Source organism: Embiotoca jacksoni, unplaced genomic scaffold, assembly GCF_022577435.1.
Source record: "Embiotoca jacksoni isolate LCO1_2020_lvr unplaced genomic scaffold, fEmbJac1.0.p SCAF_137, whole genome shotgun sequence".
NCBI classification, from domain to species: domain Eukaryota; kingdom Metazoa; phylum Chordata; class Actinopteri; family Embiotocidae; genus Embiotoca; species Embiotoca jacksoni.
In genome coordinates, this window is record NW_027185271.1 from 171,343 (window position 1) to 182,500 (window position 11,158).

General features: G+C 46.0%; 2 protein-coding genes across 4 annotated transcripts in view; one reads left to right on the top strand and one right to left on the bottom strand.

Moving 5' to 3' along the window:
- Positions 1–2,024: 2,024 nt before the first annotated feature.
- Positions 2,025–9,793, top strand: angel2 (angel homolog 2 (Drosophila)). Of its 3 annotated transcripts, none has more exons than XM_069147241.1 (8): positions 2,025–2,104; positions 5,620–5,831; positions 5,955–6,024; positions 6,191–6,621; positions 7,397–7,532; positions 7,702–7,759; positions 8,006–8,136; positions 8,653–9,793. In XM_069147241.1, exons 2-8 carry the CDS (start codon positions 5,697–5,699, stop codon positions 8,811–8,813), a joined length of 1,122 nt encoding a protein of 373 aa, XP_069003342.1. In that variant the 5' UTR covers positions 2,025–2,104; positions 5,620–5,696; the 3' UTR covers positions 8,814–9,793. The 3 variants fall into 3 exon arrangements, with proteins under 3 accessions (XP_069003342.1, XP_069003340.1, XP_069003341.1); XM_069147239.1 differs by lacking the exon at positions 2,025–2,104 and adding an exon at positions 5,244–5,544; XM_069147240.1 differs by lacking the exon at positions 2,025–2,104 and adding an exon at positions 5,244–5,400.
- Positions 9,773–11,158, bottom strand: part of LOC138196849 (mucin-6-like) — a gene marked incomplete at its 5' end in the record, with an annotated part of 3,763 nt that continues 2,377 nt past the window's right edge. The window contains one exon of the mRNA XM_069147233.1: positions 9,773–11,158. This exon is cut by the window's right edge and continues 1,408 nt beyond it. Coding sequence (XP_069003334.1) covers positions 10,344–11,158 — 815 coding nt within the window.

The following is an 11,158-nucleotide window of genomic DNA, read 5'->3' on the forward strand; positions in this document are numbered from 1 at the left end:
CCTGGATCAAAGCATCGGTCCACTCCTACACCTGAGCAGTGTATAATCTACAGGGGATGTCAGCTTCCTTTTTGTCTCTAAAGCACAACGTGTCTGTTAGTGACGGTGTTATACCGTTATAATGCCGTTATAAAGCCATTATAAAGCCGTTATAAAGCCGTTATAATGTCATTATAATACCGTTATAAAGCCGTTATAATACCGTTATAAACCCGTTATAAAGCCGTTATAAAGCCATTATAAAGCCATTATAAAGCCGTTATAATACCGTTATAAAGCCGTTATAAAGCCGTTATAAAACCGTCATAAAGCCGTTATAGTGCCGTTATAATGTCGTTATAATACCGTTATAAAGCCGTTATAATACCGTTATAAACCCGTTATAAAGCCGTTATAAAACCGTTATAATGTCGTTATAATACCGTTATAAAGCCGTTATAATACCGTTATAAAGCCATTATAAAGCTGTTATAAAGCCGTTATAATACCGTTATAAACCCGTTATAAAGCCGTTATAAAACCGTTATAAAGCCGTTATAATGCCGTTATAAAGCCGTTATAAAGCCGTTATAATGTCGTTATAATACCGTTATAAAGCCGTTATAAAACCGTTATAAAGCCGTTATAGTGCCGTTATAAAGCCGTTATAATACCGTTATAAAGCCGTTATAAAACCGTTATAATGTCGTTATAATACCGTTATAAAGCCGTTATAATACCGTTATAAAGCCATTATAAACCCGTTATAATGCCGTTATAAACCCGTTATAAAGCCGTTATAAAACGTTATAATGTCGTTATAATACCGTTATAAAGCCGTTATAATACCGTTATAAAGCCATTATAAACCCGTTATAAAGCCGTTATAAAACCGTTATAAAGCCGTTATAGTGCCGTTATAAAGCCGTTATAATACTGTTATAAACCCGTTATAAAGCCGTTATAAAACCGTTATAAAGCCGTTATAATGCCGCTATAAAACCGTTATAAAACGTTATAATGTCGTTATAATACCGTTATAAAGCCGTTATAATACCGTTATAAACCCGTTATAAAGCCGTTATAAAGCCGTTATAAAGCCGTTATAGTGCCGTTATAAACCCGTTATAAAGCCGTTATAAAACCGTTATAAAGCCGTTATAATGCCGTTATAAAACCGTTATAAAGCCGTTATAATGTCGTTATAATACCGTTATAAAGCCATTATAATGCCGTTATAAACCCGTTATAAAGCCGTTATAGTGCCGTTATAAACCCGTTATAAAGCCGTTATAAAACCGTTATAAAGCCGTTATAATGCCGTTATAAAACCGTTATAAAGCCGTTATAATGTCGTTATAATACCGTTATAAAGCCATTATAATACCATTATAAACCCGTTATAAAGCCGTTATAAAACGTTATAATGTCGTTATAATACCGTTATAAAGCTGTTATAATACCGTTATAAACCCATTATAAAGTCGTTATAAAACCGTTATAAAGCCGTTATAGTGCCGTTATAAAGCCGTTATAATACCATTATAAACCCGTTATAATGCCGTTATAAAGCCGTTATAATGCCGCTATAAAGCCTTTATAAAGCCGTTATAATGCCGTTATAAAGCTGTAATAATGCCGCTATAAAGCCGTTATAATACCGTTATAAAACCGTTATAAAGCTGTTATAATACCGTTATAAACCCATTATAATGCCGTTATAAAGCCGTTATAATACCGTTATAAAGCCGATATAATGCCGTTATAAACCCGTTATAATGCCGTTATAAACCCGTTATAATGCCGTTATAAAGCCGATATAATGCTGTTATAAAACCCTTAGTTCGTCGCGTGCTCTCTGCCTTCGTGTATTTTCTGCCTGTTTAGTCCATAAATTGCTCTCAGCAGTATTTTAGTCGACGGATTGGACAAACTCGAGCTTTGTCGAAGTACTTGAAGGCAACACTGGATTCCGCGCTTAGTTTGTACGTGTTCGCCTACGTCATATTTCAGTGACGGCTTGTTTTGGATTTTGGATTAAATCAGACTTGATCTGAAATTTCGAGGATGTTCATGAGTATTTCATCTCGATGCGTCCGAACAGAAACGTAACCGACGAGGAGAAGTAAGTTCACGTTAGCTAGCTGCTCGAGGCTAAAAACAAAATAGGCTCGGTTCATTTTAAATGGCGCTGAAAGCAGAAACGTTAGAAAATTTGTGGGAAACACTACGAGCATTTAATGCTATGACGTCACCGTGTTAGTGACGTTTTCTTTAAGTTTCAGCTGCGTTTTGTAGTGAAATTCACAATAATGCTCACAGACATCTTCATTAAAACTACAATTAGACTCACGACAGAGCACACTTCGTTTGGAGGCAGCAACCACACACACACACACACACACACACACACACACACACATATATACACACACACACACACATATATACACACATACACACATATATATACACACACACATACAGTGGGTATGGAAAGTATTCAGACCCCTTTAAATTTTTCACTCTTTATTTCATTGCAGCCATTTGCTAAAATCAAAAAAGTTCATTTTATTTCTCATTAATGTACACTCAGCACCCCATCTTGACAGAAAAAAACAGAAATGTAGAAATTTGTGCAAATTTATTAAAGAAAACCTGAACTATCACATGGTCATAAGTATTCAGACCCTTTGCTCAGTATTGAGTAGAAGCACCCTTTTGAGCTCGTACAGCCATGAGTCTTCTTGGGAATGATGCAACAAGCTTTTCACACCTGGATTTGGGGATCCTCTGCCATTCTTCCTTGCAGATCCTCTCCAGTTCCGTCAGGTTGGATGGTGAACGTTGGTGGACAGCCATTTTCAGGTCTCTCCAGAGATGCTCAATTGGGTTTAGGTCAGGGCTCTGGCTGGGCCAGTCAAGAATGGTCACAGAGTTGTTCTGAAGCCACTCCTTTGTTATTTTAGCTGTGTGCTTAGGGTCATTGTCTTGTTGGAAGGTGAACCTTCGGCCCAGTCTGAGGTCCAGAGCACTCTGGAAGAGGTTTTCTTCCAGGATATCTCTGTACTTGGCCGCATTCATCTTTCCTTCAATTGCAACCGGTCGTCCTGTCCCTGCAGCTGAAAAACACCCCCATAGCATGATGCTGCCACCACCATGTTTCACTGTTGGGATTGTATTGGGCAGGTGATGAGCAGTGCCTGGTTTTCTCCACACATACCGCTTACAATTAACGCCAACAAGTTCAATCTTGGTCTCATCAGACCAGAGAATCTTATTTCTCATAGTCTGGGAGTCCTTCATGTGTTTTTTGTCAAACTCTATGCGGGCTTTCATATGTCTTGCACTGAGGAGAGGCTTCCGTCGGGCCACTCTGCCATAAAGCCCCGACTGGTGGAGGGCTGCAGTGATAGTTGACTTTGTGGAACTTTCTCCCATCTCCCTACTGCATCTCTGGAGCTCAGCCACAGTGATCTTTGGGTTCTTCTTTACCTCTCTCACCAAGGCTCTTCTCCCACGATTGCTCAGTTTGGCTGGACGGCCAGGTCTAGGAAGAGTTCTGGTCGTCCCAAACTTCTTCCATTTAAGGATTATGGAGGCCACTGTGCTCTTAGGAACCTTGAGTGCTGCAGAAATTATTTTGTAACCTTGTCCAGATCTGTGCCTTGCCACAATTCTGTCTCTGAGCTCCTTGGACAGTTCCTTCGACCTCATGATTCTCATTTGCTCTGACATGCACTGTGAGCTGTAAGGTCTTATATAGACAGGTGTGTGCCTTTCCTAATCAAGGCCAATCAGTTTAAATAAACACAGCTGGACTCCAATGAAGGAGTAGAACCATCTCAAGGAGGATCAGAAGAAATGGACAGCATGTGAGTTAAATATGAGTGTCACAGCAAAGGGTCTGAATACTTATGACCATGTGATATTTCAGTTTTTCTTTTTTAATAAATTTGCACAAATTTCTACATTTCTGTTTTTTTCTGTCAAGATGGGGTGCTGAGTGTACATTAATGAGAAATAAAATGAACTTTTTTGATTTTAGCAAATGGCTGCAATGAAACAAAGAGTGAACAATGTAAAGGGGTCTGAATACTTTCCGTACCCACACACACACATATATACACACATACACACACACTGCCCGGCCACTTTATTAGGTACACCTTGCTGGTACCGTTGGACCCTTTTGCCTTCAGAACTGCTTTAATTCTTAATTCTGGAAACATTCCTCAGAGGTTTTGCTCCATATTCACATGATGACATCACAGTTGCTGCAGATTTATCAGCTGCACATCTGTGATGTGAATCTCCTGTTATAAAGTATAACTCAAAAAGTTGAAAAATGATTTTTCTGCATAATTGTTTTTCATATGTTAAAATAAACCTCCTCCATTACAATTATAGAACGTTCATTTCAGATGGCAAACTTACAAAATCACCAAGAGATCAAATAATTATTTCCTTCACTGTATAGATGATTACACATATTTATATCTAGATATATCTATAAAAATGTCTATATATAGATACAACCAGGAAATGTTTGGTGGTTTTTGATTGTTTCGTCTGGTTCTCATGTGCCCCCCCTCCTCCTCCCCAGCCCCCCCATGTTCCGTCACCAGCTGAGCTCTTTGGGCTCCTCCTTCTCTCCCTGCAGCCGGGCCGGCTTCAGGAGCAGCACCTCCTCCTTCTCCTACACCCCCCATTTCATCCCTGCTCCTCATATATGGTGGTCGGTGAGAGGGTTTCCACCCTGGCCTCCTCGACTCCCCCACCCCCACCCCCACCCATCAGCCCGGCAGGTCTTCCCCAGCAGGTCGTTGGACCCTCGGAGCATCAACGGTACCTTTGGGGGTAGTTGCCGTTGGTTCAACACCTACGCAGGCCACATGATGGAGCGACCTGACAGAGACCCAGCACCTCCCTACAAACGCAGGAGGAGCGTGGAGGAGAAGAGGAGCACCGAAGAACCGGGAAGAGCACCAGGAGGGACAGGAGGCCCGGCCAACAGGGGGCGCCATCACCTGGACTCCAGCAGGGATGGCAGCCTCCGATCTAACCACCACTTCAGAGACGGAGGGCGGGACGGAAGGAGGGACGTAGGGCGGGACGGAGCGAGAGACGGAGGGAGGGACGGAGGGCGGGACGGAGGGAGAGACGGAGGGAGAGACGGAGGGAGGGATGGAGGGAGAGACGGAGGGAGGGACGGAGGGCGGGACGGAGGGAGGGACGGAGGGAGAGACGGAGGGCGGGACGGAGCGAGAGACGGAGGGAGGGACGGAGGGAGGGACGGAGCGAGAGACGGAGGGCGGGACAGAGGGAGTGACAGAGGACGGTGGACAGGAGTCTCCCCTCCCTCCACACTCCTGCAGCAGGAGGACAGACGTCCTCCAGGAGTCTCACCGCCGGTCAGATGTAAGTTCTCATTGGACAGTTTCAGCAGAATCACTTTCACTTTCATGGACTCTCTGAAAGCAGCTACAGGATGTAAAGTCTGGTTCTACGAGGAGGTTTTTTCGGTGATTTTAACCGTTGACTTCACCAGCTCATGTATTTTAAGTAGGTTGTTCTGATGTAAACACTCACCGTCAGCGGGATCCGTATTTAATGAAATAAGATTTCCCTCTTCATCAGCGCTCCAGAGACACTGGGAGACCTGCAGTACTGACCTCCAACCACCAGGGGGCAGCGCGGGGTTTGACTTCTCCGTGATGTCCTACAACATCCTGTCTCAGGAGCTGCTGCGGGACAACGGCTTCCTGTACGGCCACTGTGAGCCCGGCGTGCTGCGCTGGGACTTCAGGCTGCACAACCTGCTGCAGGAGATCCAGCAGCACGACGCCGACGTGAGTGGATCACGTTAACCAGGTCCAGTTCTGAAGCGGGTCGGACCGGGTCAAACAGGAAGTGCAGCTGCTGGAACTTCCTCACTGAGTTCATACATTGACAGAAACTCTTTATTGTAACAGGTCGTGTGTCTTCAGGAGGTCCAGGAGGACCACTACCAGAACCAGATCAGACCGGCGCTGCAGGCCCGAGGTACCGACGAGAACTGTGTGTGTGTGTGTGTGTGTGTGTGTGTGTGTGTGTGTGTGTGTGTGTGTGTGTGTGTGTGTGTGTTAACATCAACTTCTGTGTTCTCTGCTTTTCTGCTGTGTGTGTGTGTGTGTGTGTGTGTGTGTGTGTGTGTGTGTGTGTGTGTCAGGGTACCACTGTGAGTATAAGAAGCGAACAGGAAGGAAACCTGACGGCTGTGCTGTCACCTTTAAAACGTCCCGCCTCTCCCTCCTCTCATCCAATCCTGTGGAGTTCCTCCGGCCCGGCGACGCCCTCCTGGACCGGGACAACGTGGGATTGGTTTTGCTGCTGCGACCTAACGACAGCGTCAGCCAATCAGATCCCTCCTCTTTCCTGTGCGTTGCCAACACTCACCTGCTCTACAACCCTCGGCGAGGTGACATCAAACTGGCCCAGCTGGCCATCCTATTGGCTGAGATCGACCGGCTGTCCCGCCTTCCGGACGGCTCCACCAACCCGGTGGTGCTGTGTGGGGATTTTAACGCCGCCCCCTGGAGTCCACTGTACAGCTTCCTGACCAGCGGCTGCCTGGAGTACGGAGGACTGCAGATTGGCAAGGTGGGACGGAGACCGGGGGAAGGGACCGGGAAGTGGACTGGTGATGGGACCGGGGAACGGGTAAAGGGACCGGGGACTGGGGACCAGGTAAAGGGACTGGGAACTGGGGACCGGGAAGGGGACCAGGGAACGGGTAAAGGGACTGGGGACCGGGGATGGGACCAGGGAACGGGTAAAGGGACTGGGGACCGGGAAGGGGACCAGGGAACGGGTAAAGGGACTGGGGACCGGGGATGGGACCAGGGAACGGGTAAAGGGACTGGGGACCGGGAAGGGGACCAGGGAACGGGTAAAGGGACTGGGGACCGGGAAGGGGACCAGGGAACGGGTAAAGGGACTGGGGACCGGGGATGGGACCAGGGAACGGGTAAAGGGACTGGGGACCGGGAAGGGGACCAGGGAACGGGTAAATGGACTGGGGACCGGGGATGGGACCAGGGAACGGGTAAAGGGACTGGGGACCGGGGATGGGACCAGGGAACGGGTAAAGGGACTGGGGACCGGGAAGGGGACCAGGGAACGGGTAAAGGGACTGGGGACCGGGGATGGGACCAGGGAACGGGTAAAGGGACTGGGGACCGGGAAGGGGACCAGGGAACGGGTAAAGGGACTGGGGACCGGGAAGGGGACCAGGGAACGGGTAAAGGGACTGGGGACCGGGTACTGAAGGAGCTCATCAATAGAAAATGAACACTAATGATCAGTTATCAGTTCAGAAGGAATAGTACGTTTCACGTGTGTGTGTGTGTGTGTGTGTGTGTGTGTGTGCGTGCAGGTGTCGGGTCAGGACAACAGTCCCAGGGGTCAGCGTCTCCTCTCGTTCCCCATCTGGTCTCCCAGTTTAGGAATCAACCATCAGTGTCAGTATGAGAACCAACCGGCTGCTGAGGCTCCGCCCACCATCCCCACAGGTAGTTTAACAGCTCGTTTAACATCCAGGTTTAGGATTTTATCTTTTTATGTCATCTAATCCTGAATATTAATGATCTCTAAACACAGTTTACTTCATTAATTCATTTAAAATATAGTTTTATTTTCTATCTTTTATTGATCAGTTTTGAAACTTATTTTCTGTTTCAGCTGTAGAAGGACGCATCTCAAATCTGACTGGAGAAGATCTCAGTACTCCTCCTGACAGGTAACATCTCTCCTCCATCTCTCCTCCTCCATCATCATCTCTCCTCCATCTCTCCTCCTCCATCATCATCTCTCCTCCATCATCTCTCCTCCTCCATCATCTCTCCTCCATCATTATCTCTCCTCCTCCATCATCTCTCCTCCTCCATCATCATCATCTCTCCTCCTCCATCATCATCTCTCCTCCTCCGTTATCATCTCTCCTCCTCCTCCATCATCTCTCCTCCTCTCCACCATGTGTGTGCAGGATGAGGATGGAGCACACCTTGAAGCTTCAGTCTTCGTACCGACACCATCTGCTGCCTGATGGGAGACCAGAGATCAGCACCTGTCACTCTCACACCGCCCTGACGGTGGACTACATCCTGTACAGCCATGGTACACACACACATACATACACACACACACACACACACACACACACACACACACACACACACAGACACACACACATACATACATACATACACACACACACACACACACACACATACACACAGACACACATACAGACACACACACAGACACACACACACACACATACAGACACACATACAGACACACACACACACACACACACACACACATACAGACACACACACACACACACACACACACACACACACAGACACACACATACAGACACAGACACACATACAGACACACACACACACACACACACATACAGACACACACACACACACACACACACAGACACACACACACACACACACACACACACACATACAGACACACACACACACACACACACACAGACACACAGACACACACACACACACACACACATATTTCAGACAGTGATATGATGAGATGATTCTGCCTCCTCCTCTTCCTCTCTGATCTCTTTCTGTTTCCTTCTTCTCTCCTTGAAAGATTCCACACCTCCTTCACTTCCTGGTGGGCGGGGCCTACAGCTGCTGGGCAGGCTGTCACTGGTCGGCCAATCAGAGCTAGAGGAAGTCAACGGCCTGCCCAATCAGCACCACTCCTCCGACCACCTGCCTCTCCTCGCTCGCTTCCGCTTCAGATGCTGAACTGCAGCTTGTCACCGTAGGACCTTAGAGATGGTTAACCAATGAGGAGCCAGACACACCTCTGATGTAATAACAGGTTAACCAATGAGGAGCCAGACACACCTCTGATGTAATAACAGGTCAACCAATGAGGAGCCAGACACACCTCTGATGTAATAACAGGTTAACCAATGAGGAGCCAGACACACCTCTGATGTAATAACAGGGTAACCAATGAGGAGCCAGACACACCTCTGATGTAATAACAGGGTAACCAATGAGGAGCCAGACACACCTCTGATGTAATAACAGGGTAACCAATGAGGAGCCAGACACACCTCTGATGTAATACAAATTTAAAGTAACAAAAAGACCTTCAGAGTAATAGGGAGAATATTCATGTTTTTTAATGTTTACTTTTGATTCCTGTCACGTCAAGTGAAGCTGATGATGTCATCACTCAGAGGTCATGACTCAATACATTAGATACTGAAGGGAGATCATCTCTAATCACCATTTTAATCTAGTTTTAGTAAAAATAAATGGCTTTTTACAGTTTTTATACCATCAGATCTTCATCCATCTGATGGAACCTCCTTCATCACACCAGCTGCCGCCAATATTTAAAAATAAACTGTTAGTTAAAGATGGATACAGAGACATGACTCTGAGCTCCTCCTCCTCCTCCATGTTTTCTTCCTGTGATGAAGATGAATGTTGAATCTTTATTGATAAAGCTGTGTGTGAACATCGGTGCTGCTGAAGAAGATAACTTGATGTTTCTGTGATGAAACGAGCTTCGTTAAAACACCACGTCGTAAAATGTATTTTAAAAGTCTTCAGAACAAACGATGAAGACGAGCAGCTGCTTCTGTGGCGGCTTTCGTACGTTTGTTTATCTTTAAACTGGGATGTTTTCATTCAGGTGTTGATAAACAACAACAATCAGGACCAGATGACAACAAGTTTACAGTTTGTAAATAAACGAGTGTCTTTGTAAACACGGCTGCTGTTTGTTTCATCAAGCCTTCAGTTGAGTGTGTGTGTGTGTGTGTGTGTGTAGTGTGTAGAGTGTGTGTGTGTGGTGTGCGTGTAGTGTGTAGAGTGTGTGTGTGTGTGTGTGTGGTGTGCGTGTAGTGTGTAGAGTGTGTGTGTGTGTGTGTAGAGTGCGTGTAGTGTGTGTAGAGTGTGTGTGTAGCGTGTGTAGAGTGTGTGTGTAGTGTGTGTAGAGTGTGTGTGTGTAGAGAGTCTGTGTGTGTGCAGAGTGTGTTTGTGTAGTGTGTGTGTAGTGTGTGTGTGTGTGTAGAGTGTGTAGTGTGTGTGTGTATGTGTGTGTGTAGTGTCTGTGTGTGTGTAGAGTGCGTGTAGCGTGTAGTGTGTAGTGTGTGTAGAGAGTGTGTAGAGTGTGTGTGTGTGTGTAGTGTCTGTGTGTAGAGAGTGTGTGTGTGTGTGTGTGTGTAGAGTGTGTTTGTGTAGTGTGTATGTGTGTGTGTGTGTGTAGAGTGTGTAGTGTGTGTGTGGAGATTAGTATGTGTGTAGAGTGTATAGAGTCTATAGTGTGTATAGAGTGTGCAGTGTGGAGTGTGTAGTGTGTATAGAGTGTGTAGTGTGGAGTGTGTGTAGTGTGTGTAGTGTATATAGAGTGTATACTGTGTGTAGTGTGTATAAAGTGTGTAGCGTGTGTAGTGTGTATAGAGTGTGTAGCGTGTATAGAGTGTGTAGCGTGTATAGAGTGTGGAGTGTGTGTAGTGTGGAGTGTGTATAGAGTGTGCAGTGTGTAGAGTGTGTGTGTGTGTGTGTGTGTGTGTAGAGTGTGTAGTGTGTGTGTGTAGTGTGTGTGTAGAGTGTGTGTGTGTGTGTGTGTGTGTGTGTAGTGTGTGTAGAGTGTGTGTGTGTAGTGTGTGTAGAGTGTGTGTGTGTGTGTGTAGTGTGTGTGTAGTGTGTGTAGAGTGTGTGTGTAGAGTGTGTGTGTGTAGTGTGTGTAGAGTGTGTTTGTGTAGTGTAAAGTGTCTGTGTGTGGAGTGTGTGTGTAGAGTGTATAGAGAGTGTGTAGAGTGTGTGTGTAGAGTGTGTGTGTAGAGTGTGTAGTGTGTGTAGTGTGTGTGTGTGTGTAGTGTGTGTAGACTGTAGTGTGTGTAGTGTGTATAGAGTGTGTAGCGTGTAGTGTGTGGATTGTGTAGAGTGTGTGTGTGTGTGTGTGTATATAGTGTATAGTGTGTATAGAGTGTACAGTGTGTGTAGTGTGTGTATAGTGTGTAGTGTGTGTAGTGTGTATAGTGTGTGTAGTGTATTGTGTATAGTGTGTGTAGTGTGTATAGAGTGTGTAGTGTGTATAGAGTGTGTAGTGTGTAGTTTGGAGTGTGTCG

Coding starts and splice junctions, on each gene's coding strand:
- angel2 (XM_069147239.1), top strand. CDS start 5,445: ATGGACTCTCTGAAAGCAGCTACAGGATGTAAAGTCTGGTTCTACGAG. Junction 5,832..5,954: donor TCCAGCAGCACGACGCCGAC/GTGAGTGGATCA, acceptor TTATTGTAACAG/GTCGTGTGTCTTCAGGAGGT. Junction 6,622..7,396: donor GAGGACTGCAGATTGGCAAG/GTGGGACGGAGA, acceptor GTGTGCGTGCAG/GTGTCGGGTCAGGACAACAG.